Here is a 15,895-nt window from a genome sequence, read left to right as displayed (position 1 = left end):
TGTACTTAAGTACAGTAACGAAGAACTTGTACTTCGTTACTTCCCACCACTGAGCAAAACTAAACATTACATTTTATTTCTAGAGGGTTTCAGCCAGCATAATTCTGCATTTCATCTTTAAGTGTAAAATCAAACTATCAGCTCCTTCTAAAAGTGGAATGAAATTTGCTAGATTTGTAGAACCAAAAGTAACAAAAAAACATATATATATAAAAAGCAGAAATATTCTTTAACAAAGAAGGGGTATTTCATTTAGTCTTGTTTGGTCACTTGGTGAGCCATTTCACATGTGAATAAGAACTTCATCTGTTTAATTGAACAAGATAATGGGCTGAAAAATGACTGCAGCCAATAAGGGTTTGGCCTTTAACGAGCTTTTGCATTACTGCTGCTTTTTTTTAACTTTAACACGGAGGGTCATTAGCATAAATGTCTGTGTTAACGACACATCAGCTGCCACAATAAATGGACCACAGCTAACCAGCCACACATTCATCTCTGCACAAATAGTGTATGTGTGTGTGTGAGTGTGTGTGTATGTCGGTTTGAGAAGACGTGATAAATGCTTGGCCTTTGTCTTGCTGTCTATGTGTGTCCTTCTGTATCTATACAGCCTGTTTACTTTGCTTTCTGTGTGTGTGTGTGCGCACGTGTGCGCGCGTGTGCATGCGTGTGTGTGCGTGTGTATGTGTGTGAGTGTTTAACAGCCCTTACCGCACATGTTTACACAGTGTGGATGTTTTCATGAATGTGTTTGTCTGCAGGCACACTTTAGATGTTTATTCAGTTTTGCATTCACTATTTGTGAATCTGTGCACACCGGGTGCGTATGCGTTTTGCTTTTTGTGTTTACTCCTGCCTCAGCGTGTGCACGCACGCACACACGCAAACACACGCAAACACACACGCAGCTTTTTCACTGGCACACTAATCATAGTTGTCGGATGAAATATGGGGTGTCTACTATAAATCCCGGCCGCCTGCTGCTGTTTGTGCGCGCTGCACGTGCTGCGGTGTGTTGTTGTGTTTGCATGGACAAGACAGACAAAATGAGAAGCGGTAAAACATGGCCTGCAGCTCTGTGTGGTGCCGAATGATTTCTGTCAGGAGAGCGAATCCCTAATTTCTGCCAGCAGTCTGTGGGTTCATGCATCATGCTGTTGTGTATGTGTATGTGTGTGTGTGTGTGTGTGTGTGAGCTTTGGAAGCAAATTATTTTGACTCTTGCTCCAGCATGCCTGAGTATTACTGCGCGAGTGTGTGTTAGAAAGCATGTGGATTATTGTGCAGATGAATGGATAGAAGGAGACGGAGGTGTTTCTTTTGGCGGGCAGGTATTAAGGCAATCAGCCACCACTTCCAAGAGAGTCGCTAATATTGCTTGTTTAGCATTTTCTAAGGGTAATAGGCCCATTGATTTTTTTTTGGCTCTGCTCCCTGTTTTATTTACACAGAAGGGCTCTAGTGCCCAGGGGAGAGAAATGTACCGAGGCTCGTTAAAGAGAAATTGACTCGTAGATGGAAGAGAGGACAGGACGGGTGGGTGGGGAGGAGAGACGGCGAGGGAGGAGCAGTGCACGCAGGACTGAGAGAGGACAGCTAATCAATTGCAAATTAGTGAGGCTGAAAGAGAAATAAAGCAAAGCGCAGGATGTAAGGAGGGAAAAAGGAAGGAGGCACAAGGACAAAGTGGTGAAAGAAGGAAGTAATAAGACGTTTAGATTCTGAAGATTGCCAGAGATTTCAGTTACGTGTGACAGGTTATTTTACTGCAGCAGATAAGGAAACATTTGTTTCGTTGTGAGGTTTGTTTGACACTGTGATTTGAAAAATTGTGAGAAAAATTAAAAACTGAGCAAACTGGAGTGTCTGTACATTAATATTAATTTGTAATTAATAATTTGGATTACAGTTTTAAAATCTCCTTTCCATACATATTTAGTGTAATTCGGTCTTCTATTGCTTAGCGGTACAATTTAAAGAAAATCACCTGCTTTCAGCCTATTAAACTGTCAGTAGATGTTTTTGGTTATTGATAAAATGGAGCTCAGAGCAATCCCCTTCATTTGTTTCCTTCCTCTTCCAACTGTAAACCTCCTGACAAAAAAAAAAAAATAAACCAAGTTAAGAAGAAAAAATTATTCTCAACATTTACAAAACAAATTTAAAATGGATTGATCTCGAGATGCACAGTGTGCTTTATGAAATCGTTTTCACCTTTTTGTCTAAACAATTGTGACCTTTTTTGTTTTTCATGAGAGATTTTTCAAAACTCTTCCAGTGATTTCATTGTGGCCCAGTCTCTTTTTGTTTTGTTGAATCCTGACCTCTGACCTCTGGAAAGTGAAGCCTGCTGTGGTTAAGATGTTGCTTGGAGTTCTTGATTTCATGTGTCTCGGAGTATTATGGTCTGGCTTGAGAAATCTCAAAGGACAAGTTTTTTTTTTTTTTTATAGTTTTTTTCCTTTAATGAAGGAAAACTGATTTTTTTTGTGTTATTTTATCAATTCCTGAAATTAAAGCTTGTTTAGTGTTCTGAAACATTTCATTATGAAAATAGCAAAAACACACAGCATCTTGGGAAGGGGATACATATTTGTTCACAGCACTGTAAATATTCATAATAGTGCAGCATGTTCATATGAAATAGCTCAGCCAGATTGGATGTAGAGCAAATGTGGAGATCAGTTTTCAAGTCCTGTCACAGGTTCTTAATGGCCCATATGGACCTTTACTGGAGCACTCCAACATGGGAATGTGTTTTAATCTAAACTATTTTATCTCTGGCTGTTTAATGTTGTTGTCCTGCTGCAAGGTGAATCTCCTTCCCATTTTCAAGTGTTGTCCAGCTTTAACTGGTTTTCTTTCATAACTGCCCTTTATTTAACTCTGTTTGTAGAAGGCCATACCGACAACATGATACTGCCACCACCACTATGTTTGTCCTTCACACATACTGTCTTGCAAATAGACAGAAAGCAAATAGGTCTCAACTGTGGAGCGCCATCTTCCATATCTTTACCATGCAGCCTTTTTGGCTTGTGGCAAATTATAGACGAGACCTCCTGTGGACTTCCATGTGGGTTTCTTACTGTCACTCCTGCACAATTACACCTACTGTGTGTTGGTCCGTGCAGAAAATATTCTTAAAATACATGGCTATTATGTTTTAAATAAGTGAAAGTGTTCAAGGGGGAGTAATACTTTTGCAATGCAGTGTTGTGTTTTATTTTCTAAACACTGACGTCTGTACAAAGGAAAAGATCAACAGAAAGTCAATGTCCTTTAAACAGGATGGATGGATTGTTTTACTGTTTCACCCCACAAAAGAAATCATACGTTTTTCATTTATTTGTTATTAATGCTATATAAAGTATCCCTATCACTATAACAGATAATTAGAGCCATTGCTGCTGATGTGATGGTCCATTGGGGTAAAAATTATTCTTTAAAATTATTATTTTTTTGGTCCCAAAGGGTAATTTTTGCTGCACAAAACTTCAGTGAGGAACTATACTTCATAGTAATGTTAGAATTGATCCTCACTGCCTCTTCAAGATGATACTACAAGTATTTACTACATTTGTTTACCCTGTCTCAACTGTTTTAAGTGACAAAATCAGAAAACATTTATGTCACAATAACATTAAAATTACATTAAGGAGTTAAATTACATCAAGAACTGCTTAGAGACAGTCTAATTAGGGCCTTTTATATTTCCTCTTTGTCCCTTTCCACTGTGCTCGCTGCTTCTTTCACACACTCGCTCACACACACAGAGTCACAAGGGAATGAAGACTTTATATGGTGAGGTCCATTAGGTGTATTAGCTGGTGGTGAAAAGTGGTGCTGATGTGGTGCTTACAAAGCTCCACAGGGGAGGAGCTTGTATCTGACCCGCTCTGACTCCTGGGCTCCTGCCTGATCTAATTTCATTGTTGTTAGGAGGTAAAGTGGGACTATTTCAGAATGTTCTCCACGTTTATTAACATTATTGTCCCTATTGACTGCAATTTTTACTGACAAGTGTTTGTTGATGGCATGTGAGCCTGTTATAAATAAAAAAAATCTGCAATCCAGGAAATTATTAATTCAAAAGGTTAACTGTTTAACGTAATTTAACCAAAATGTAATCACTTATTACCTTTAAAAGATATAATTTATTATTATTATTATTTTTCATCAGTGGTTCAAGTTTAACGCGTCAATCCTTCTGTTTTTTCAACCTGTGGAAAAATTCTCTGGTGCCTCACAAAAAGGGTTAAAGATATTTCAGCGTCCATATTTCAAACCTCAGAGGCTGTTGCAGCTCGATGTGACCACAGAGTCCTCTAAACGAGCGATACACTAAACAAATCGACCTGCTTTTGTGCCCCAACCTTTAGGCATCTCTGTTCAGTTGTTTCTGATACATTCTCTGTTGAACCAGTGTCAGGTCCAGGTCAAAGCTGAGGCCTAATTGTTAAAAAAAAAGGGAGCTTTGATTTTCTGTCTCCTTTTTTTTTTTTTTTTCACGTGCTCTATCAGTGCCAGGAAGCATAGTGGCCAAACTGCCTGGCATCCCTGCACCCCGGCCTACTGTCACAATGGCTTCCACCTGGTGTAAAATGTCAGCTGTATGGGTTGTGTTGCACAGTGGAAAAGTGTAATTTAGCTTTTGTTCAGTTTTTCCACATTTACAGCAACATTAAGATCAGCTCCTCCAAAGGAATCACCTGGACGCTCAGTTATTGATTAAACAATTTCTTATAACCTTTTAATCAAATTAAAGCACTGTAGTATTGTCTAAATGCAAAAAAAAAAAAAAAAAAGATTGAAAAGTTGAAGATATTATTGACCTGTGCAATACATTTTATTGCATTTTCTGATTATGTATTTTGTCTACAAAATGTGCAAGAGTCTTTTCTCTGTTTATTAGGTTAATTTGTCTCTAAATTGTCCTTTGGTGTGAGTGTGTATATGCAGGGTAGTTTGTCCTGTGTGTCTCTGTGTTACCCTGCTGCGCTGGTGACTTGTTCAGGGTATACCTCGCCTCCCGCCCAATCACAACTAGAGATCGGCAGAAGCTCTAAGCCTTGTCGATCAGGTATTTACAGAAAACACCAGCAATACTGAATCATTTGGCTTTTATTTTCTTGAGCATCAATTGGTGCCCCGACTTGTTAATTTTTATCTAAATTACTAGTTTTATTAATAATTGCCCTAAGTAATTATTTGTAGTTATTCATAGCCAAAACTAAACTCCTGTTATGGTGTTAGATGTAAAAAAAAAGAATACTTTACTTTCATTGTGTTAGAGCATCAAAATACACTTTATTTCTCAGTAGATTACAATAGATGGGAGAAAATACTATTTTGTTTCTAGCAAGCTGGTGTTTTGTTTCCATTTGCATTATGTCAGTACATATAAGATTTTTAAACGATGCCTTTTTAGAAGTTAGTAACAGTAGCTATGGTGCCAAAATTAGCCTCCTTTCAAGTAGCCGTCAACTACCGGTTCAGTGCCTCCTCGAACATCCATTAAGCTTTGCATTCAGCTTAAGCAGCATCACTTGCTCCTTTTTCCAGCTGTATAAATATTGAACATGGCCAACACTTAACACCAATGTTCCCTTGAGCAAAGCACTTAAACCCCAGCTAACAACCTCACCGGAGAATCACAGAGGCTAATATGTACGGGTGAGTTCCCCGGTGTGCAGAAATGTGAAGAGGAGTCAAACTGAAAAAGGGCATGTGTGCTCAGCACATCTTGCCTGTATGAAGACTAAATATAAAATGAAAATGTCAGTGTTTTAGGTTTTCTCTGAAAGAGAGTGTCCTGGTGCAGTTCTACAATATCAGTATGTAAAAAAAACTCAATTTTTCTCTTAGTCCCCCTCCACCAGGCACCGTAAGAAAGTGGATCCTCAAATAACTTGTGATGATTCAGTGTTTAATGTCTCTTTTAAAACTCTTAAACAGAATTAATTATAAATAGGTTTTGTCCACCAGTGTATGAAGGCTAAAAATGAACTTATGTGTGACTGTTCACACATTTTTCTTTCTTCTCTGAGCTGCTCTAACAATGACAGATATTAACAACTTTTGATTGTATCACTTTATTTTCTGGCATTTATTGAAGTATGTGATTAAAAATCTAAACGGAATAGGCTATGATGCTATATAAACATACAACCTCACAAACAGGGCTCTATAGTACCTACTTATTTGACCAAAAGCCTACTTTACAATGCTACATAACATTAGGACTGAATCCCATTTCCTAGCTTTATTCTTGCCATTAGCGCTTCCACTAACCTCCCATCCTCTGCACTTTATTCAAAAGAAGTTTAAACATTCCACTCAGAAATGGGAAGACCATTCAAGATTAATATTAATATTATGTATTCTGTATCGCACAATATTTTGGTGCTTGTTGAGGAACATCAGAAGCATAATTACAGATGGCAAATTACAATTTTACATTTTTAATCATGTAATGTCTGCATAAACACTGCAAGTTCTTGGCTTTGTTGCCTTGCAGTTACATCCTGGGTTTGAATCCTAACCTGGGGTCTTTCTGCATGGAGTTTTCACTTTTTCCTTACGTAGGTATGGTTTCTCTCTGGGTGCTCTGCCTTCTTATCACAGTCCAAAAAAACATGGCTGTTAGGATGATTGGTCACATTACATTTCCCCATAGAAATGTATGTGTACTTGCAAAGTGTTCAGAGACAAACCTTTTTTGTCCAAAGTTTATAGATAATGGATGAATACTATAAAAAAATTAAGTAATACTTTATATAACTACTCTAACCTACCTGCCTTTACTAAGTACGCTAACATGCAAATGTACTTGTAACATATTGACGAGGCATTAAACTCCAAACATACTTAATGTCTAACAGTCCATCGCACGGCAACACAGTGACACACAGGACAAACAGCCATGCACACGCACGCACGCACGCACGCACGCACGCACGCACGCACGCACGCACGCACGCACGCACGCACGCACGCACACACATATCTAAGGGCATTTTGAGAAGACCAATTCACCTAACAGTCATGTTTCTGGACTGTGGGTGGAAGTCGGAGTACCTGTAGAGAACCCACACATGTGCAGGGAGAACTCCATACAGAAAGACCACTAGCTGGGTTTCAAACTTAGGATATTCTTGCTGTAAGGCAACTACCAACTGTCCCACTTCGGAGCTCAATCAAGATTCATAGTTCAATCAATTATGGCAAGTTGTCCTGAAGCACCAAAGCAGCCCCAAATTACCACCACCATGTTTGACTGTGGGGGTGATATGTGGGTGATAAAGATGATAAACTGCAGCTGCCACAGTTTGGTCAAAGGTCCAAATCAGGAGCCTTTAAATATAATGTCCTTTCATTATAAGATGCTTTTAATCATTGTTTTACTCCACAGATCAGGACTGGAGGAAGCGATGTTAGCCAGACTGTCACAGATAAAGTATTTCCACTAGATGACCGACCAAATAAAAGTTCTGAATTTTTAAAAATATTTATTACATTTTCCAAACACATTTGGATTAATTAAATATCAAATTTAAAAAAAAAAAACTGCGCTAGAAAGTAGGGACGCAGTTCACACTGGTCACCATTAAACAAACCACAACATTGTCTTATATTTAAAAAAAATCAGCTATTGTTTCTTTAAAATATATTTTGGACTGGAAAAAACTTTCATAGATTAAGATTTTCTCTTTTTTTTTCCATCAGCGGTTCCCACATTACTTCACATTCTGCAGGTATTCCCACTATATACTTCATCCAAGTTAATCACAAGAGGAAATCCGGTCCAGATGGAGCCCCACGTTGTTTGTGTTACAAATAAATAATGTGATGTTCATCCTCAGCTGCCTATTAATATGCGTTTCTGTTCTAGTCATGTCTTTTGTCTCTGTTTATGTTTGGATTTGAGTTGCACTGGTAGCACTCCCTTTGGGACGGCGGATCAGGCAGCTTCCTGTTAAAAAAAATATCCCACCTGATCTGGAGGAAGTAAGTGCTGTATAATCTTTAAAAGCCAAGCCTCAGGTTCAGTAAAAACATCTGATGAATACAAAGAAGGCTGTGGGGGGCGGGAGGTGGGGTTGCCTTTGCTTCTTGATGTGTGTCTGGGTGTTCGTAAAGTTGTGTTTATGCGTCTGCTGTAGCTTTGCTTGCGCTTCTGGCTGAGGGATTTATTTAAGTGTGCGTTGGGGGTTTGCTGTCGTTGCCTCAGGGGAAGTCTGGTTCCACTGATACCAAAGTTCACCTCTTCAAAGGTTATGTACGTGAAACAAGGTTAGAGACGTAGCCTCTTCTGCTTCTTTTGGCAGACTCTGAAAAAGGTAATTTGCTATTTATTTACCTGATTAATGGAGCAAAAATAAAAACATTTTTTAGACAGCTGCTCCAAAAAAATTCACTAAAATGACAACATTTTAAGAAGTGAATTTCTCTTTATAAGGCACCTTTTAAATTATGTTAATTACCATCTAATTCACATGTTATTAATGAATTAAGCAAAAAGTAATAAAGGAGTGGTTGGTAATCATTCACCTTTGGTCATGATCATAATGGCTGTCAACTAAGATTCAATAGGAACCACAACCCGAAGAGAAAAGACTAAGGTTTAGCTTAGAGAACTAAATCCAGATGTATACAGAACCAAATTATAAACTAAAAAAAAAACTAAACTCAAAGGAATGAAGTACAATGACAACAACCTTCTTGACACTGAAATGGACTGAAAATGGTAATATACAGTATACAGAACATAAATGAACACCAAGGAAATGATCAAAACAAACACTGAAGGATTGTGACACTATTTAATAAATTAGAATATCAATTAAAAGTTTATGTAATATAAATTTGTATTACTGAAGATTTTTAAAAATGTATATTAATTACCTGTATGTCCAGATATGTGGAAAAAACACACAAGCTGTTGAAGGGTATTTTAATTCTTTCACATGAAAGCAAACAGTGTTTAACACAACTACAGTACTTCTAATTTACTACTTTTGTGCAGTTAGTGACATATTTTGTGAGTCTAAAAGGTGCTGAAACCAGTGTGCACTCGCTAAGTGTTGATATTTAATACATTCAGAGCTGCTAAGGTAACACAGAACACCTTGATTGCAAAAAAGGCGACAGCTGGATTTCAAGGCCAAAGATGGATTGCTCCAACTCAGGAATGATGCTCACGTACTCTGATGAAAATGCACTTGACTTTGAAAGGGTGAAAATGTAGGGAGTGTTAACATTATTTCATAAAAATGGAGCAGATGAAAGCTTCATCCCTCATCATTCATGATGTCTGTTTATATGTGTGCACTACAGTATTTCTAGTGCACACAGATTCTCCTCTAGAGGCTTTTACAATTTCAAAGACAACTTAATGATGGTATTTGCAGTAGTGCCAACTGCAATAATTTGGGCGGTGCATCTTATGAATATGATGATAATTGCAGTGGTTGTGTATTTTGTCTGTGGTAAATCATAGTTGTTGTTTTTTTTTCTGCACAGAAAAATGCGCACACTTGGATGTAAACATTTACACTCCTATTTATATTCAGCTGATCATGACACCCAATCCAAATCTTTAGTGAAAGGTTTTCCTTTGTCTCAGTTTGCGTTTCTATTTTCATCAGATTGGTGAACAGTGTGATTTTTTTTTGGTTTTTTTGGTGACTGTTACTCATTCGTAACTAAAACGAAGAAGACAATGTGCTACATTGTCTTCTTTTTTTCTCTTAATTGTTCGTTTTGCCCTTCACATAACAAGAGTTGTGAAAAGGGCAAAACTATCCGAGTTGTTTTGTCTTACAACATTTTACTAAAATACCTCAAATACCTCAATGATTACTTAACCCACAGATGTTTGATTATGTAAACAATTCTAGTTCTGATTCTATTGGTCAATATTAAAATTAAAACAACCGCTTTTTGTATAAACTGGGAAAAATAACTGCAGACATTTAGCCAACTTCATCAAGCCTACATTCCAGAAACAAAATAAATAGAATATTAGTATCTAAAGCTACTGTGAGTACAAAGAGAGTTTGGGTTGAGCAATAAACGAAAGAAAAGGAAGGAAGTATGACTGTGATTATTTAAAGTTGGGATTTTCATGGTTTGCATCTGAAGATGCTCCAATGTCCTCTACGCAGCTCCAGAAGGGTTTTGACAGGAGGCTAAATGAACTCCTGTCACTTTTAGCAAACAACAAACATATTGAAGCAAAACACCATGTGGTGCTACACATAACTGAAGCAGGTAAACCCCACAACACACTACATGCAGGAAAAATATATTGAATACCTGATGCAACCTTGCAAGGACAATCGATGTTCTAGGTGATGTTTTTGTGTTAGGTCGTGCTCTTGCAGAGAGAAGAGGGGCTACCCAACAACAACAACAACTCCTAAAGTGACTAATAACGTGACATTTTTGTGCTTTTTGCAGCTTAATATAGAGTCAATCCTCCCAAAGCAGTAGTTAAATGGTAAAAGGAGTTTTTCATCTTTATCTGAATGTCTCTTAGAGATTAATCCATCCTCTAAATACCATTCATACTTAGCTGTGTGCTAGACTCGGGTTTCCAATGTGACTATTCAGCTGCTTAAAAGACAATAATATGGGCTCCTGTTCACAAACCTCAGTGATCTCATCAGCTGAACTTTAAATGAAGAGGACGCCTTCTTGTCTCCTGTTGAATTTGATGTTGATTGTTTTCGCTGCACCCACCCCTCTGTCTTACAGGCGGAGATCGTCAAGCGACTGAATGCAATCTGTGCCCAAGTCATTCCCTTCCTCTCTCAAGAGGTAAGAGTCATAAATGCCTGTCACAGGGAGTTAAGGAAGAGGTGGGTGAGAGAAAGAATGGGAGGGAGAAGAAACGATTGGGGGAGAATTCTGCGGAGGATTCTGAGGCAAAAAGAGAAAAATACACAGACACACACATAAATGTACACGCAAACACGCAGATTATCCTGGGCTAATCCTCCCTGCTCAGGATAGGCAGATATACTGTGAACTTATCAAATGTCTCCCACTAACATATGCAGGAGCCAGCAGTGAAGTGTGCGTGAAAGAAAATACTTTTTTTTTGTTAAAATACATTTCACTTGTGTGCATCTACAGTGGTGGGTGTGAAACGTGTGCTTTATACACTGTGTTTATTATCCATTTTTAAGGTGTGTGTGCGCGCGTGTGTGTTGCGGTGATAAATCCTCCCTCTAAGGAAGTAACAAACTCTGTGTGTGCTGTGTTGAGGGGTGGGAACAGCAGGAACGAGTGAGTTTGGACTCCGAAAGCTCTCCTCCAGATTAGCCATGGATTAGGAGGCTTTAGGATGGATTAGGAATAATGGCATTAGACTGTGGTGCTTCTACACAGCCCTCAGGCCCACAGAGAGGGGAGGCAGGGAGAGGAAGCTGCTTTGTGTTGGTGCACAGCCTAGCTGTCTGTGTGCATATGAAATGTACCACAATGCCGCTGCATATCATCGTTATTATGCAGGAAATGAGATCAGGTATGTTGAATCTTTGTTTTTATTTTCATACCTGTCACCTTTTTACATTGTTCCCCAATATACTTTGAATTTTCATCTGTGTTGCTACAAATTGCACTCTTCCTAAGCATTGGTTAGTACAGTTCTACTCAGAATATCTCTACACTTCCTTGTTTCCCACAACTCAAAGCAACATTCTTATGTGGGCAGAATCTGCTCTTTACCTCTGCTTAGACCGAAGACGTATCCCAACATTTAAACATCATGACTCTACATAGGTTCGGCAGAAAACTAAAACTGGAAAAACTAAGCCTACAGTACTTTACAAAATTATACATACCCTTTCAAAGTGTAGTACACTAACAGAAAAAAAAAACAAAACAGCTTGTTATGATTTTCTCACTAAACCAAAATGTCTGAGAAGGAGAGCATGAATGAGAAAAGCTGCCTGTGGTAACTCTGGAGGAGCTGCACAGATCCACAGCTCAGTGGGAGAATCTGTTGACAGGACCACCGACTTTTATGTATTGACAGGCATTGTTGAGAGAAAGCCACAACAATGTAAGAGACATGGAAAACAAGCTGGAAATTGTTCTCTGGTCAGGTGAGGCAGCAAATGAACTTTTTGGCCAAGATACTAGGTCAGAGGAGTTCAGTGTGCAGCCAAAATGTAGGGTTGAATTTTCACACATTCAAGTTTAGCCAAAAACAGACACATCCAGTGCGTTTAATACAGTGCATATATTTTTAAAGAAAACTGGCATAGCGTTCTTCATATTTCTGTGTTAGAATGGCCCAGTCAAAGTCCCAAACTGAATCCATTTAAGAATTTGCAGCTGAACATGAAAACTGATGCTTCTTCCGATCTGACTGATCTGAGCTACTGGGCAAGGATTTCAGTCTTCAGATGTTCCCAGCTCGCAGAGCGATATCCTTAAAGACTTGCTGCTGTAATTGCAGCAAAAATCACATCAAAGTTTGTAGTTGCCACTTGGCACGATGTGGAAAGTGGTGTGACTATTTGAATACTGAATGATGTTTGTACAGTTCTGTTTCCAAAAGATCAAGAAATTTTCCACAAATATCCCAGTTTTGCATGGGCTTAGATAATAAAAAAAGATTATTTATAAGATTTTAGTTAATAATGCCCATTTCAGGCTCGTAGTTATTGGAAGAGGAGATGAGAACGTCACAAAATCTGTTTGAAAGTATTTATCAGAGTTTTGGATCTTTACTTGTGTGCATGTCACGTTCTGGTAGGTTAGACTTTGGGAGCCGACGTGTAGCTGAACTCGATGGTCAGGTTCATTTCCACACCTGATAAGCTCTTTCATCTCTGCTTTACTTTGATGTTCTGCGCTCCTGGATGAATCTTCCTGCTCTTTCTGACTGTCTGCATCTGCCTTCCTCTCTCTGTACCCTTTCTGTGACTTTGTACTGCTTGCTGTCTCCCTCTTCCTAACTGTCTCTGTCTCTCCACAAAAATGTCTGTTAATGTGATGAAGGTTTGGCAGCTATTTTGTTTGGAAACATGTCAGATGCTCCAGCAACTAAACGCGCAAGTAAACTGTGTTCAGGATTCAGTTGAGAAGCAAATATTTAACTTTACAGGAAATGTAAGGCAACATTTAATCATAAGGAATGAACTCCTAAAAGCAAAGCTTCAGGCTGTCCCTCATACCAAAGGATCAGAGAGAAACGTCACCGTTAGTTTGTCAAAACAGAATCACCTCAAAACAAAGGGAGAGGAACTCATTTAGTTTATACATCACAACTGTCTATTGATGTTGCTTTTTTTGACTAGTTTGATTTGTCATTTCTTTTGTGGCTCAAGAGATGTGCAAAGTGTTTACGGTGTAGAAACAACTTCCAGTTGCAACTGTTCATCCGCCATCAACTGTGGTCTTGATTACTAGCCTGTGAATTCGCAGGAGGCTTCTCTTCACTTAGCAGAGATCAAGGGGGTTGACGTGTGCAGAGCATACACCAGCTTGATTGGCAGTGCTAACGCCCTCCTCCTGCCTCTGATTGGTGGTTTCTGACTAGGAGCGATGCATTTTGTGTGTTTTTGCAGATGGCAGTAGGACCAAAGGGAGAAGGCTGAGAAGCTTGATTTATTTTATTTTCTTTCAGAAATTATCTCATATTCTATATTATTCTGTCTCAACAAAGTGTTGAGACACAATCCAATGTTCAAAGGGCAAAAATCTTCAAGTGAATGGAATTTTATTGCTTTTTGAACCACTTTACTTTATTTCAGACACTTACTATGACTGGACAGGTAAGAGTCTTAATAATAATAATAATAATGATAATAAAAGTATTTCTTTAATAAAATATTCAAGGGTTCTTAAAAGCCCTTGAATGTGAAGCCAAAGGAGCACAAATGTAGATTAATTCAAAGTGGTCACCATTTTATTTTATAGCTGTTCATGTCGTTGTAAAACAAAGGGAGATTACTTTGAACTCCATTAGTAATTGACCCTCATTTTACATAAAAATTTATTACCCTATTAAACTATTTCCCGTGGAGTCAGTGGTTTCATTTGCTAGTTTAAGTCTTTTGAACCAGCTTGTTTCTTAGTTTCTAAATTATGTTCTCATTTAGAGTAGTGTAATTAGTGTCAGTAAAAGTTTGTTTCTCAGATTCTCCCAATGTTTTTAAAAATCTAATTTTCTTCTTTAAGGAAATATTTCTCACTCAATCTGCTGCTGATATTTCCTTTCTGTCCATCAGCACCAGCAGCAAGTGGTGCAGGCTGTGGAAAGAGCCAAGCAGGTCACCATGGCTGAACTCAACGCCATCATAGGAGTGAGTTTAACACACACACACACACACACACACACCCATACACACACACACACACACACACACACACATGCAGACAAAATCAATAAGTAAGATTCAGATAGTGTTTTAATTTGGATGAGAATGTCAGCAAGGAAAACAGGACTCAGGGTTGACTTCAACTATAAGAATTTCTTTTAAATCTAACTCAAAATAATACATTTTAATCTGATTTTTTGGGTGTAATACTTGATGATTCTCTCTGAAATCTTCTCAATATGGCATTTAAAGAGATCTGTTGCTCAAAATGATCTGTAAAAAAGTTTTTTTCAACGATTACTTAAAATCTATTCCACATTTTGAGGGAATCAAGCTTTCCTTCTGCGCACCGAAGTTCAAGCTAGAGTGAAAGTGCTTCAGATGCTGCCACTTTTGAGCATTTCCATTCCCACATACAAACTGTAACCTGTGTGTCCGTATGTGGATCAGCAGCAGCAGCTCCAGGCTCAGCACCTCTCCCATGGCCACGCCATTCCGGTCCCGCTCACCCCCCATCCAGCAGGCCTGCAGCCCCCTCTGCCCCCCGGTGCCAGTACTGCCAGCCTGCTGGCTCTCTCGTCAGCTTTGAGTCACCAGCTGCCACTTAAGGATGAGAGGAAACACCACGAGAACAACAGTGAGCACACGAGAGGCAAGTCTGGCTCTGGGCGGGTCTAACGATGAGTAACTTTCAGAGAACATCTGTTTTAATTAGCCTTATAATTTCCACTTATTCTGTCATATGCAGTGGCTTATCATTTCTTTCACATGGCCTCACATTAAATCAGGCGCTTCTTTTTTGTGGTTTATGTCAGTTTAGATTAACATTATAATTTCTGTCTGTTTAAATGCTTGAAAAATATATGAAAGCTGAGAGACTTTGAAACATGATAGGGTTTTAAAAATAATCCTAACACTGTTTCACATGTTTTGATAATCATATCACTGCATGCTCCTGCTATCTACAGGCGTCTGTTGCTTCTTCATATTTAGTTCCCCTAATGACCAGCAGGTATAACTGTTTAAACACAGATCCAACAGCAAGTCATTTTAATTTGCCTGTTAGGAAGGCAAAAACCACCATGTTGCCCTTTTTGTCTTCTGCACCGAGATCAGCTTTTATTCTTCTCTGATCTGATTTCCAGCTGGAGTATTTAATTACTGTTCACTGAGTAGATATCCTTGTGTGTATGTGATAGAAACAGTGCATGCCACCACTTAATTATTTTGTTGTAACAAGGCTGTGAGGGTTTTTGTTTTACTGTGCATTCGAGCAGTTGACCCTGTAGAACAGTTAACATGAGCTAATGAAGCAAGGACTCACATGCATTAGCAGAAGAATCAATAAAAATGCAATCTGAACTAACATTATAGCATCCAACAGCTTTACTCAACTCAGTCAGTTAGTTTGGGGGAAAAACTGTGAAAAGTTCTTTGCGTTTTGCTGGTTTGGTGCCATGATTCTAATACACACCTGCGTAGCTCCGTACAGCAGCAGCAGGTCTCCTTCACAGGTGTAAACCCAGCGCGAGCGTCGTAGCATTTAAAGGCGG

The 15,895-nt window shown here is 38.7% G+C and overlaps 1 protein-coding gene across 5 annotated transcripts in view; it reads left to right on the top strand.

The window, feature by feature from the left end:
• Window positions 1-15,895, top strand: part of LOC103142032 (transducin-like enhancer protein 4) — a 51,598-nt gene that overhangs the window by 18,357 nt on the left and 17,346 nt on the right. For 2 of the 5 annotated variants that reach the window (XM_016674262.1, XM_007557886.2), the window contains exons 6-7: window positions 14,253-14,327; window positions 14,796-14,994. In XM_016674262.1, the coding sequence (XP_016529748.1) occupies window positions 14,253-14,327; window positions 14,796-14,994 (274 nt within the window). Of the gene's footprint in view, window positions 1-2,186; window positions 2,193-5,297; window positions 5,301-10,762; window positions 10,828-14,252; window positions 14,328-14,792; window positions 14,995-15,895 lie in introns of those variants that run through there. The other 3 variants (XM_016674260.1, XM_016674259.1, XM_016674261.1) reach the window with 3 other exon arrangements.

Source organism: Poecilia formosa, unplaced genomic scaffold (genome assembly GCF_000485575.1).
Source record: "Poecilia formosa unplaced genomic scaffold, Poecilia_formosa-5.1.2 Scaffold92, whole genome shotgun sequence".
NCBI classification, from domain to species: Eukaryota; Metazoa; Chordata; class Actinopteri; order Cyprinodontiformes; family Poeciliidae; genus Poecilia; species Poecilia formosa.
The sequence above is the reverse complement of the archived record's forward strand: the minus strand, read 5'-3'. Positions and strand labels throughout refer to the sequence as shown.